Here is a 14,528-nt window from a genome sequence, read left to right as displayed (position 1 = left end):
GGTAAATGCCATTTCTGTAAAAATGTTAAGATGCCATACGTTCCAGTACGACCCAGAAGGTAAACTTACTATGTAGAAATGCAGTGCTGATACACAGGTGTCCCCATATACAGTCCCAGTACACAGAATTGGAGTGTTTTTGGCTGCTGAATGGTTTCACTTTCCATCAGAGCATTGCAAGTCAGCATGAGCCTCAGACCCATGGGATCCTGCCACTAGAGAGAGGTAATGATGATGATGGGTTAGTTAGCCAAGAGGCTTGTTGGAATCCCCAGTAATCACCATGGGGATATGGCCGTAGTACGACTGGGCCCTTCTGAAGACAGGGTCATCTAAAAAAACAAGGGCCTGGGAGCAAAAACTGTTGTCAGACCCCACCATTATTGTTTAATGTACAACATTTCAAACCCCAAAGTTAAAAAGAAATAATCCAAACACATAAATGATGCTACAAGACATAACTTTACCGTGATCTGTGCATATCACATTACTTTTAAGGTTTCCTTTTAGCAATATGCTTGTAATTTTTGTCCTATCTCGAAACTCGACCCCCGCCTCCTGATATTGCCTTTTTTCCTTTCTCGATCCACATGTGAAAAATCCCCGACCTGACCAAGGAACAAACTCGGGACTTTTAAGTCACCAGTCAGAAGTTCTAACAACTGAGCTAATGGGTCAGAGAGAGGAGGAGTGATAAAATGTACCACAAAGGTATGGGAACTGGGAAGGAGATCATTTTCAAGCTCTGCAGGAGCTGAACTGAATTCTCTGCCCGGAAAAGTCAAGGTACGAGTTCGTCTGGTGTAGGAGTTTGTCTGGATCCCCGGTATGTGGGCTCATGTGCTCTCTTAACACCAGCAGGATTCCTCCAGCACTTCTCCCCATACAGAATTTGATATCACTTGCCTGAAAGGCATTGATAGTTGTTCCCAATAGGCTGCACTGTGTAATAAGCCACAGAACACCCCATACCAAATCTGTACAATAGAGCAGACAATCCTGCCTAATTTCAAAGCCACATCTGTTTTTAGGTGATTGAGATGCCACTGTATTTAATGTACATTCTGAGTCTTAGAACCTAAATTATGAAACAAGTGTAGATTCATTGTAAGGTAAATGATGTAGCCATTTATTGAGTGTGGTTCTATTTTAACAATTTCAAACGGTTTGAGTACTTTTATAATTTCATATATGTACGAGGGTCATTCAAATATAAACCGGAATATTGTTCTACAGATTTATTGGTGATTTACTAAAATTCAAATGAAAATACTTATTTTTTCTACATAGTTTCCTTCAACAGAAATGCATATTCTCCATCGGATAGGAAACTTTTTGATTCCTTCATAAAAAACAAAAGATGGTTGCCCCAGTAACCAATTGCCCACATACTGTTCGACCGCAGCGTTGTCTTCAAATCTTTCCCCTCCTAATGCCTCCTTCAGTGGACCAAACATATGGTAGTCACATGGGGACAGGTCTTGGACTGTATGGTGGGTGTTCAGGAGGTTGCTATACGTCGTTTATGGCTTTGATGTTCCCCTTTATCACACCATTTAGTCATTTATGGGCCCAGTCGAACACTTGGGTTTTACTAAGAGTAGCATCACCAAACTGTGCTTGGAGTCTATTCACAATTTCACTTGCTTTCACACCTTCGTTGGCGAGAAAATGAATAATTACGCTTTGCGCAACTGACGCTGATACTTTTTGTTTGCTTTTAAGGATAATGAAATGACAAACGTGAGTGTGAGGGCCGTGTGCATGCCTATCCCCTCCCCATTCTCACACCACCGCTGTACCGCTCACCTCATTACTTGAGTAGAATGAATTAAATTCCGTGTTTTATTTGAATAAACTTCGTATAAGCGCTGTGTCAAGAGAAACATGCATTTAAAAACAACACAGTTGCACCAGCTAACCTGTAAATGTCGTAGAGCTGTAGGATCTGCATCCTGGACAGTTGTGAGTAGTAGCTAGAGATCAGCTTGTTGGTGGACCTTCCTTTTGCTGGATTCTTCCACTCGGGTTTAATTGTATTTTGAAGGCCTGCTAGGTGTATCAGGTAGTTCTGGTCTTCCTAAAGAAACACATCGCCAGCATGAACTCTCAGTTGGAATAACAGATTTGTTGTGGAGGAAATATGGTAAAGGAATGGAGTTAGCATGATTAGGACTGTTACTTATGGATTTAAAGGGATGCCAGAATTTGAGAGAATACAACATTAAATGTACAAAAAATAAATTCTTTTAAATAATATTCACACTTTTAAATTCAGATTGCTTCTTAATACATATGTATTTAAAGCTAAATAAAATAAATTTTATTAGTAGTAATTGATGGATTGCATTTTTATTTTGCAATAGTATAATGCATTCACTCTTTTTGAGTTTTATGTATTGTATGTTTTTCCTGTTTATTCCTTTTTATTTTTTATGAATACAAACAAAAACTGAATAAATTTTGTAATTATTGAATGCAAAACTAAATGATTTATCTTCATTTTGGTCTAGAACAATTATTGTTGATAATGAATACAAATTTTATGAAAATTATTTTACAACTATGGTTTTTACATTTGAAGTAAATCATCAGCTATTTTAGAAAATTAAAATGGTTCAAATCACTTTTTGTGCCTTGGAATTTATTTTTTCACTTTTTCGAGTACTAAATAAGAACATACATACAACATTATTTCATATTCATCTTAAACCTGTAAAAATGAGTAATGTTATTTTGCATTGTGCAGGGGTTGACATTTGTTTATGTACCTCTTTCCTTGCTATGCTTATAACATCCACCTACTTTGTTTGAACTAGCAAAACTGGACATTAATTTTCTAGTTGTGAATAGCTCAATTTTAAGGAAGATAGATACCAACTGAATAATGTCATTTTGGATTCACCAGATTAAAATTGTAACAATTTTTAATTTCTAATATTTTATATTTGCATTTGTTAAAACAAAAATACTGTGTTATATATTTTTTTTGCTAACTACAGATTTTTTTAAGCAATATTTAAAAAATGTGACTATAGAAGTTAAGGTCTACGCATTAGACATCTGTGGACACAGAAAATGAAAGAATGTCCAGTGAGTGACTCATCAGCCCTCAGAATATTCGTAAATGCTTTTCATAAACAGACACCACTCGGATATCTTAAAAGGGCCGTCTGGTTGCGGTGTATGTATGTTAGTGAGGCGTGATGATAAGTGCGACGCTCGCTGGTGCTTATAGCGCGGTATTGCCTCTAAGCGCAAGGCTGTGGACTGGCGCGCAGTCTTCTCGTCATTTGAGCGGTGACCGTAACATTATATGGAGGAGAAATGAAGATAAAGGGGTAATGCAAGGCCTTTAAGTGCTTTCAATAATCTGTACCGGTTGTTTTACACCTAAGAATTACTCTGAAAACACACGTTTTAGCCATTTTAACTATTCAAAAAAAAGTTTAAAAACTTAATCCGAAATCAAAAGTACTTTTCGGCCCTCAGCGAATTCTTAAATCCTTTTCGTAAGCAGACTCCATTCGGATATCTTGAGTCATTTTGAAATGGCTTTGTTTTACCTGAAGCTCTACGCACCGCATGTGTGCCCGGGCAGATGGCACCTGTAAGCAATTTCTAAATTGCACTGTAAGTGTGCCCGTGAAGATTTGCTTCTCTGCAACACTCGTCGCTGACCTGCAGTGTCTCGAACTTGATGATGACGTGGAAGTCCACCTGGCACGGCGTGCAGAACTGCATGACCGGAGCCCAGTGCATGTCGAAGGGCTCCCCGTTCTTGTGGACGTCCACCAGGTACTTGACGAACTCCGAGAACGTGGGCCATCTAGGGTTTCTGTTCCCCTTGCCCTGGAACAATCATTCGAATTTCCCGTCCGCTGTCATTTTCTGAATGCCATTTGTGAAACTGGGAGAGTAGAGTCCCGTTAATCCGGACTAGATGGGACCAGACCTGGTCCAGAGAACCGGAAGTCCGGATATAATGAAATTTAACTTAAAATGGACATAGCACAAGTTATAAAAAGTAAAACTATATATATATATATATATATATATTTCATAAATACACAACTTTTCCTACAGCTTAATTCTGGTTTCTAATACTACTGTACACAAGGACCTATGTTTTAAATCTGTGAACTAATGTAGGATTAACAAATAAAAACTTCGTGATTAAAATTTGATGTATATTGATTGTACACTACAAAAAAAATATGTTTTAAATCTCGTCCGGATTAACTGGTATCTGACGAGCGGTGTCCTGGATTAGCGGGACTCTACGATATATAATACACGTCCAAAGGTTGTACGTATTGACTGATGACTATTCCTTGTTTTTCCAAATATTATGTTGAATTTTTTTTATGTCCTCAATATTTAAATTTATTCTTTAGTTTCTGTGTAGATACTTAAAAATTTTGGTTTGACATACCTAGAAATGCTGCTATGAAATTTTATTTTAAAATAAACAGGGTGTCTACTGACCCTGGAAAACCTGGAAAAATCAGGGAATATTATAATCAGGGAAAAATCAGGGAATTTTTGTTTGGTAGGTTGTAGTTGGCAATACGTTTTTGTTTATTGATCTGCTTGCATTGACGTAGCATCAAGTGTATCGCGGCCCATTTTTTTATTTTTGAATGGAAAATAACGAACAGTTCCCACGTTCATTTTCTTTTATTTACCATCAGATTCGGAAGTGGCGTTAAATCACGTGATACAAACTGGTTCAAGCTGGTCTGTTATCCTGCTGACGTACGTATTGCAGCATGTGCTTCCCACGTTCGGATTATACCGACAGGTGCATTTAATTTTAAGTATCTATGGATGCCCTCAACGTAAACTGGGCATTTTTGTTAGCTTTGAAAATACATATCACAGACACTTTTGGTGAAGATTCGCAATCGTTGCTAGAAATTGGTAGCTGTGGGCTTCATACGGTCCATGGTGCTTTCAAAACTGGAATTTCTGCTATACAATTGGACGTTGTTAGTTTTTTCAGGTACAGTTACTATTTGTTTATGCATGTACCTGCAAGGAGGGCAGATTTGAGTAGAATAACTGGATCAGAGCTTTTTTCCAATAAATTTTGTGCAATCAGATGGAATACTGCAGTTGCCTAGCGTGCCATGAAAACGTTACCCCACCTAAAGAAATTTGTTAATGAAGTTTCTATTTCATCTGTGTCTTTCAGTGTAGTGAAAAGTGCTCTTGAAGATAATCTTCTAGAAGTAAAATTGACATTCTTCTACTCTTTGGCATCAGCGCTGGAATTGTTTCTCACAATGTTCCAAAGTGAAGCACCCATGGCACCTTTGCTTTAGGGAGAAACGCAATGTATATTGGATGTAGATAACCAGGAAAATCTATTGACTGCTAACAATATCAAGTTGGGTTATGCAGTACGCCATGCCATCAAGAAAGAGAAAGTACCAGTAAAGTCTGTCCTGTTACTGAAAAATGATGTTAGGACTTGTCTAAAGGTTATGGTAAAAACTTCAAGACAAAAGTCCCCTGAAGTACAATCTTACCAAGGGAATTTCCTGCTTATGTCCGTCTGTGGCTTTAAATTCGGGTGTGAGGAAACAGCGTGTGAATTACAGTTTAGAATGTTGTCTTCAAAATAAGTGGCTATAAGGACAAGAAGCTGATAACATTGAGTGATCATATCAGTTGGTATGTTCCTCGCAAGATTCTGAAGCACTGTTCTCGTCTTTTTCTCGAGAAGACTGGCGCCTTGATCTCTTGCGGATGCTTATTCTTAAGGCACATACAGAAGCTGCCAAAACAGGCCTTCTAAAGTTTGTGAGGATGATGTTGGTACTTTCCCATGGAAATGCGTCATTGGAAAGAGGATTTTCAGTGAATTCTAATCTGCTGACTGGAAACTTGCAGGAAGAAATACTGATCGCACAAAGACAGATGTACGACTTTGTTCAACGTTCTGGAGGTGTAGAGCATGTTGATATCACCAAGTCCGTGTTACAGTATGTAAGAAATGCTAGTTGTAGGCGTAAGGAAGCCCTGCAAACAAAACAAAAAGAAAAGGAAGCTACAGACAAGAAGAAGGCAGAAAAAGAAGAGTTGAAGAGGAGATCAAGGCATTGCAGTTGAAGAAGGCTCGAGTGTTGGATTTGGCTCGTTCTGAAGCAAGTGCAATAGATGCAAAAGTTGAGTCGCTGCGAAATTGATGGGAGCTTCCTTTTACTTATGTTTTTGCAAAAGTAAGTGTGTGTAATATTTATAGCAGCATGTTTTATTTGCCATCAATTGAGTCACTTTGGCCACGTCTGGAAGAAGGTATTTTTTTTTTTTTTACTAATTTAAGTGAGTTGAAATACTTTGAAACCCGTCAATGTACTGTTATGCAGTTTTCTCAGTTTCGTGGAATGTCGTAATTGTGTTACAGAATACCTGGAAAAGTTCAGTTTTAGACCAGGAAAACCTGGAAAAATCAGGGAATTTCATTTACTAGATCTGGTAGACACCCTGAATAAAACATGGGAATGGCCTAATGCCCCAGTGTACCAAGACTTGCACCTGTGATTAGAGATTTACAAACATTGAAGTTACTGTTTTTTAATTGTATTGAACTTCACATGTTAAAATAGTAATCTTCCTATATGTTTAAAATTCGTAAGTAAGTATTTTCTGGTTAAAAAGCTATTGTTCATTGTAGTTTACAAAATGTTTAAGAATATAAATAATATAATGAATAATTAATAATAAAATAATAAATAAAATATTACACAGTTAAACAAAGTATATATCTATGTTTATAAACTTTAACTGGTTTTCCTATCTTGATTCATTTCTAACATAATGCATAAACATCTGTATTGTTTTAGGCCATTAATTATGTTTGTTTAAGTCTTAAATTAACACTATTTTGAAATTTTATATTGCCTTTGATGTGAAAATAAATTTAAAAACTTTTTATTGCTAAATACTGGGTTTACAAAAGTCATGTCTTTAGTTATGTCTTTAGTTAGGAAATTAGATGTTGCATTAATGGAATATAATTGTATTCTGTATGCTTGCATGTTAGGAGAAGAATGATACCTCAATTGTGCAGGTAAGTAGGGAGAGCGTGCCGACTCTGGAACATAGGCGAGGGGGGAGCGGGGTAATCCGGGGATTATCCCATTTTTTTATGGTTTTTTATGCATTTTTTATGGTTTTTTATGGTTTTTTATGTGCAAATCCAGTTTTTTATGCGCTAATCCAGTGGCTAATCCGCAAATCCGCAAATCGAAAATTCGCAAATCCGCCATTTTGTATTTCTAGAAATTTCCACCAACTTCGAATCGTGACGTCATGATTCTGTGTCTTCTGCTGGAGGTCGCCATCTTGATTTCTTCTGGCCGCCATCTTGTTTCGTCTGCTGGAGGCCGCCATCTTGATTTCTTCTGGCCGCCATATTGTTTCGTCTGCTGGAGGCCGCCATCTTGATTTTTCCTGGTCGCCATCTTGTTTCGTCTGCTGGAGGCCGCCATCTTGTGTGACGTCATATAGTTCTGTTGGTCGCCACCAGGTAGCAGCAGGTATTATTTTTCCTTTAACTAAAATATTTTCAGTGCCGAGGCTGGGATTCGATCCATGGGACGTGAAAACAATGATGATGTCGTGGTTACGAGGCGGACACCTTGACCACTAGACCACGAGACCAATTGGGATATGGTGGAATAAATAATCTATATATGCCACGTACTGACGTCAAGTTTTATGATAAAAGGGGGGAGGGTGTCTTTGCCTTCCTTAATGCATACCTAAGGCGCCACATTTGAAATTAAAAATCATTATACAGCCGCCATCTTTAATTCCAGCACAGACTACCAGATGGCGCCAAAATCAAAAATTAGTTGCCAGAGGCGCCGCCATCTTGATTCTCAAGTTGGCTACCAGAGTGTGCCACCGTCGCCATCTTTTAGTAAATATAATAGATACCAGATGACGCCACCGTCGCCATCTTTATTTCATATTTCAGCTGCCAGGGTGCAGCACCATTCGATAGGTCGAATGCTAATCGATATATTTACTTTTATTTCATATTTCAGCTGCCAGGGCGCAGCACCATTCGATAGGTCGAATGCTAATCTATATATTTACTTTTATTTCATATTTCAGCTGCCAGGGCGCAGCACCATTCGATAGGTCGAATTCTAATCGATATATTTAGTAACAATGTTGCTACCAGAGGGCGCGATATTTAAATTTAAAAAAATATTACAACCTTTAAACAATTCTCCGCCATCTTGGATTCAACAGCCCCACCATCTTGGAAGCACATGATACACCCAAGGACTCGTTCCAATACATGCACAGAGTGCACCGAAAAGATTGTTCCCTTACATGCACAGAGTGCACCATATTGAATGACCATGATATGTGTTCCTTTATATGCATCAGAAGCAGGCATAAGAAATTTTTTCTTATAGGCATACTTTAGTGTTAGCTTTCCTGTAATGAATTTAATAATAGTGTAAGCTCATTATTATTATTTAGTGATAGTGAATTTATAACTTTGATGTGTAGTCTCATTCTCTTCGTCTCGACGTGGCGGAAGATTCTCTGGAGTGTAAGCTGAAAATAAAAAGAAAAAACTTGTGTTTGAATTTATAGTGGTATGCTGCTTTCCACATCACCTTAGAGACTATGTCTCAGGAGGTACAGCATTAGATGCGTTAACTCCTTTTTTTTATACATGGTGAGTTTCCCCGAGAGGCCTATTTTCCATGTTTAACAAGGGCGCAAGCATTATGCTTCACCGTCACTCTCTCCGAAGCCGCTGTCCACTCCATCATCTGGCTCCACTTGCTCTTGAGCCTCCATTACAGCTTCAAGGCATGCTATAATACCGTTGTAAAGGTATGTTAGAAACTCGTATTCCTCTGGAAATGCAGCGAACAAATTGATCGCGGAGACCTCTAGATGGTGTACTATCGCATCTATATTCATGCCGATGCAAGCATGAAGCGCATATTCAATGCAATCGCGAATTTCCTCAAAAGCAGCCATGTTCATTATGGAATTGTCAGAGACAGAATGAAGACTATAGTTGCCCGGGTCTTGACGGAAAGATGACAACAACCCCGATGTCACAGCTTGTTGATCCCAAGCTGCAGAGTGCTGGGTCGTGTTCAGGAAGTAGTCCACACATTATAAATACATTGCAGGAATAGAATCTCAACAACAGCCCACACAAACGATTCCATAGAATATGCTTCGATTGAGAACAAGCAATAAGGTAAAATAAAATGTGTATATGTAATCTTAAACTCCCATATCGTTTCCCTTTTACCCATGTCCTCACGGTATCGGGAAACCCCTTCCAAGACACCTGTAATCTTTCACCACGCTTTCGATGAATTTTATTTACCAAGTATGTATCGGGGTATTTTGTAATTTGAATTTCTGAAGCATAAAAAACACCTATTTCATTTCCATCCATATCACTCAAGTTATACACACGCGGAAAGCTGGATCTCATAGCTGTTACTTTAAACACTTCGTGAGACCAATTCGGTGTAAACCCCTTTTCAAAAACTTTCTTGTTTCGTGACACGCGTACATGATCCCCCACACGAGCCTTAGGTTTTCTAGGGTCAATTGTCTTTACATATTTGTAAACACTTTGTAGCAAAGAGTCATCCTTCACTTGATTCGGAGCCATGCCAATGGTGCGGTGGAATCTGTTATTGTAGACACGTAGAACTTGTGGTAAAATTTTAAGCCACTTATAATTTCCTTGAGCTGAAAACTCGCGAAAAAGCAGCGATTTTAGAGATCTATTAAACCGCTCTACCACACTTGCTTTAATCTCACTGTGAGTGGAATAATGATTAATATTTTTTTCTTTTCATAAGAGCTCTGAAAGTTGAGTTATAAAATTCTGTTCCCGCATCACTTTGAATACTTTTAAAACTTCCTGCTTCTTTCAAAATACTTCTCATGGCAGCAGTAACCATCACACCTGTCTTTTGTTTAACTGGAACTGCATAAGCACGTTTGCTGTACACATCTATGGCAGTCAGGATGTACTTGTAACCACTGTTCACTTTACTGTATGGTATCATTTCTACCAAATCAATCTGTAGTAAATCATGGAGTCCATATGTTAAAACCTTTCTTCGAAGTTGGTTGCCATCTACCCAGTTGGCCACTCCGAGCGGAGGAGGAGTTTGCAGTGCTGTTGTTTTCCTACAACTCGACTCGGAGCAGCAATGCTTATTGAGCGTACCAAGGTATGAGGATAGTACAAAAAAAAATAAACTGGAAAATTATAAAATAAAATAAAAAAGTTAGAATCTCTTATAATGTGGGGAACTCAGGTTCAGGGATCTAGACGGTAATGTCCCCATGGAAGCGTGCTAATTCCATCATCGGAAATGCTCCGCTTGTCGTCACCTGATGACAACGCCACCTTAGTCACGCGTTCAGTACAAACAATGTGATTTCGTGAACGAAAATGATATTGAGTCCCCCAAACCTGTGAATTTGTTTGCAAGCAATCCAGATATTGCTCAAAAAGTAGCGAGCTGAGTACACTGGCCTTCACACCCTTGGCTTTAAGCGTAAAAGCACCATCGTCCATCTTGTATGCATAAAGTTTGGGGCGAAGACCAACATACTCAGTAATGATGCGTCCAGCGGCTTCATCCTTCATGCCACCAGTCATTCCGTGGTTGACTAATGGAAACCTTTGAGCATTATCTGGAGCATAATTCGAAGTGTCGAATCGAGAAGCCAAATCGGGGAGAATCGAAGAATACACATCGCGACACTCGATGTGGTACAGAAGAGAATCGGTATCTGAGTAAAGCAGGTGCAGAGATGGAAAGGGAAACTTAACCTGCATATAGTTATAGTGGAAATCATAGAGATGCAATTTGGATAAATCTAAGATGGCCACACCAGTGTAAAGGGGTTTGTTGAAGGTTACCGAACCTTTGGCTAACTCAATGAGGACCAGATTCTCATCGACGATCCGCCTTGCCTTAAATGACGGACGACCTATCAACTCTGCCGCACCATATATGGTATCGTACCGCGAAACCACACGTATGTCACGCTCCCTACGCGGCGACTGCAAAGATTTGCCAAAAACGGAATTATTCATTAATTTATAGAAGGATTTCTCAAAGGGGTTCGCTGCCTGAGCACGGCAATTCAGATTATACCGTACGTACGACGCCATCCAGGATTTTTGTTCAAAGCGCAAAACACGATGAACATTGTCAAGAACGGCCCCGTACGTAAGGTAGTGCTGCAGTGTTTTTGCATGTAAAACATAGTTCTTTCGCGGTTCAAGTGTCAATAAGAGCTTTGACATATTGCCGTTCACCGGTACGCCATTCACGGGTGCAAGCGGCAGGTCTGATAGCCGGTCATGACATTCACGCGGAAAGGATAGATCCACCTCTATAAAACATGAGCAGTCACCATCGGTGTCCATGGTGCTAAAGTTCCAGTTTGCATATTCGAGTTCCTGCACCCACTGGAAGTTGCCCACCGGAAGCTTACCAAGCATCGTATGACCATAGAGAGAATTTACATCGAAATAACAGATGTAGGAAGACGGCAGGCTAAAGTCATAATTGCTCATGTAAACATTGTTAGCCTTCGCATAGCGCCGACTAACGTTGGTGATCCCACCCCGAACAGCATTCTCCAAGAAAAGATAGATATCTGGATCGGTGACTAATTCCAGACACACCTCAGACTTGCTCAACAAACCGTCCCACGCAAGTGATGGGGCCGTAATGTAGTGCGTCGGATCTAAGCCATAGGACTGGCAACAAACTGAACGGAAATTCTCGAACACGTCAGCCAACAAACACGTATCCACCTTCAAATACTGCAACGCGTAATCGTTCAAAGTCTTACAGCGGAAAACGTTCCACGCAGATCTAGCGTGAGCATAGTCCCCGTCACTCACGTCAGTCCCACTAAGAGCATTATGAAATGCTTCCCTAGGGGGTAGTGAGGTCGTCTGCAGTTCTGCCATACTAGTGACGAAATCGTATGGGAACACCCCTTTCCTACGAGCTAGATCAAACTGTGCGTCTTCTGGAAACTGGACACGAGTGAGGCTCAGCTGAGCAGGCGAGAGATTACCTGCCAGAGTATCCAGAGATGAAGTTAGGAAGTTAAGGGAGTCAATGAATCTTAAACCACTGTTCGAGTACCTCCTCTCGCATCATTACCGGTAATCGGTATGTACTTTGTTTCTCTTGTAACTTTCAAGAGACGTGCCTATAACCCTGACCTTCCCGGGGTTCTCCAAAATGGAGGAACCGTCAGGTTGTGCAATATGACGTGAGACTAATGGTCTCATCAAAAAGTGGGCGTCATAATTCTGAAGGTTGTGGAAAATAGCCACCAGTTGGTTCTTCTGCAGTCTAAATGCAAGATTACACTTAGAATGCGCATAGCCACGAATCTCACCGGTCAGGTGTTCATGGTCCAACACTGACTTGTCACCTAGTGTCTTATTACATATATGGCAATGTGTCTGACTCGCCAACCGCGCAGCAACAGCAGGAGTCTGGGCTTTCATGGGAACGGTCTTAGCATAAATCGCGCACACCCACTTAGTCATATCAATCAAGGTAGAGACCATGTCGGCAACACAATTCTCCCCTTCAAAGTGCGCATATCTGGTAAGCGAAGCATCGTACGAACAAACTAATAAAATGCTACATGCATAAGGCACGTGCTCGTTCACCGTCGTGGTGCTGGATGCATCGGCCTCCGGTAAACAGGTGGACATCGGTTTCAAGTAGGTCTCTGTATCGCAATAAGCGACAAAGCCCATACGTTCCTTCTTGGATACATTTGTGAACTCGAGCCATTTGCTCTCTTCAGTCGGGAATATTGACCGAACGGCCGTGTGTTGGCTGCACAAATCAGTGTGGGAGTTCAACTTGTCCGCAGTATGGAAATACTGAAGACAGCGGTCGCAAACCCACTTTGTATGTTGATCACGCGAGAGTTGAGAAGAAAGCAAGCGGGACAAATTCTTAATAGTCACGAAATGGAGATGAGCGGGAGCACCAGATGCACGAATAGCCAAAATATTCACATGGCGAGCACATCGCATAGAGGTAATGCAAATCGGCTGGATACTTGCATCAGTGGGTTTGTTAAAATCCTCGTCAATAATCGTTCCCTGATCACTCACGCAAGAATAAACGTTCACGGAAATATTATTGAGACTCTCAAAGATCTTAACCTGATGCAGTGTCATGGGGAACGTCATACCGGTCATATCAAAAACCTCGAGAGGATTAGGATACAATCCAGTACGAGTAACCATCCCAGCCGCCGGCGTCACACCTGCCATAACAGCATACAGAAAGCACATCTCACGGTCAGTCTCGATGTTTACACAAGCTTTGCGGTTAGACAAAAATGCAGGCAACTTTGTATGCGCGGCCCCCACCGTGAATGGTCGGTATGCAGAGACATGCATGTCGAGATGTTTTACATGACTCAACATCCATCCAGACCCGCGCAAAGCAAACTCACTTACATGCTCCATAAGCACAGAAACTAATGTGAAACTGAAAATTTCTGCTAGGTCCTCAATTAACAAAACAGGGATACTTTTGGAGGCGAAGTGGAAGCTATCACTGATGGGCCCCTGCACAGGATCCTCCTTAATAAATACCGCGGCCAATGTAAGATAAATTTTGAATGGGCGGAGAACGCCACCCACTACGTCCAAAAAGGGTTCCCTGCACCTGGAGAGAAATCTATTAATGTTGGGGTCGGGCTGGGGAATATCATTCGCGATTCTGGAATCAACAAGTCGACCCTGGAATGCGGAATCTAAAGTGACGGGCTTCAGGCTAGGCAAAGAGGGAGGTGGCGTGTCTTCGATCTCTAGGTTGGATGAATCATCAGCCGACGATAAAATCACTGACTCAAATGATGATGAAGATGAAATCAATGAATCAATAGATGATTAATCGAGCTCAGACATCGAAGGCTCGCTTTCCTCAAATCTAGCACGCTTATTAGAGTATGGAGAAGACATTATGATAAAAGGAATTTAAAAAAAATAAAGAAGGATACGCTCAACAAGTTAGAACCTGAAAAATAAATAAAAGATGCTTGCTCTAATATACTGAAACCAACAGCTGTATCATCACTGATTATTTTCCTTAATATGTGTAACAATTTGTATTGAAAAAATAAGTGTAAATATGAAATAATTGTATGTCATGAGAAAACTTCTTGTAATATTTATTTGTGAAGTATTTCAAGTTGTAAATAATGTAGAAATATAAAATGTTTAAGACATGTAAACAATGTGCAAGAAATTAATTATATGTCGGTATATTCTGAGAATGTAGAGAATTATTATTTACATGGAACATACTGTATTGAAAACAAATGTATATCAACTTCATATCACGCTTTATATTGTTTAAAGTTTGACAAAATTTATTTAACTGTTTGCAAGCAAAGAACGAGCTCTGAATGGTTTTTTTTTTATAAATCGCGCATAGCGTTCAGTA

At 40.0% G+C, this 14,528-nt stretch overlaps 2 protein-coding genes across 4 annotated transcripts in view; one reads left to right on the top strand and one right to left on the bottom strand.

The window, feature by feature from the left end:
* Positions 1-14,528, top strand: part of LOC134542357 (uncharacterized) — a 196,566-nt gene that overhangs the window by 31,684 nt on the left and 150,354 nt on the right. The window lies entirely within an intron of this gene.
* Positions 1-14,528, bottom strand: part of LOC134542358 (carbohydrate sulfotransferase 11) — a 127,243-nt gene that overhangs the window by 3,783 nt on the left and 108,932 nt on the right. Inside the window, exons 4-5 of the mRNA XM_063386531.1 lie at positions 3,682-3,852; positions 1,923-2,080 (exon numbers count right to left, since the gene is read on the bottom strand). Of these exons, the coding sequence (XP_063242601.1) occupies positions 1,923-2,080; positions 3,682-3,852 (329 nt within the window). The remainder of the gene's footprint in view (positions 1-1,922; positions 2,081-3,681; positions 3,853-14,528) is intronic.

The sequence above is a fragment of the Bacillus rossius genome, assembly GCF_032445375.1.
Source record: "Bacillus rossius redtenbacheri isolate Brsri chromosome 4 unlocalized genomic scaffold, Brsri_v3 Brsri_v3_scf4_2, whole genome shotgun sequence".
In the NCBI taxonomy this organism is placed as follows: domain Eukaryota; kingdom Metazoa; phylum Arthropoda; class Insecta; order Phasmatodea; family Bacillidae; genus Bacillus; species Bacillus rossius.
This window is presented reverse-complemented; position numbering and strand designations above follow the sequence as displayed.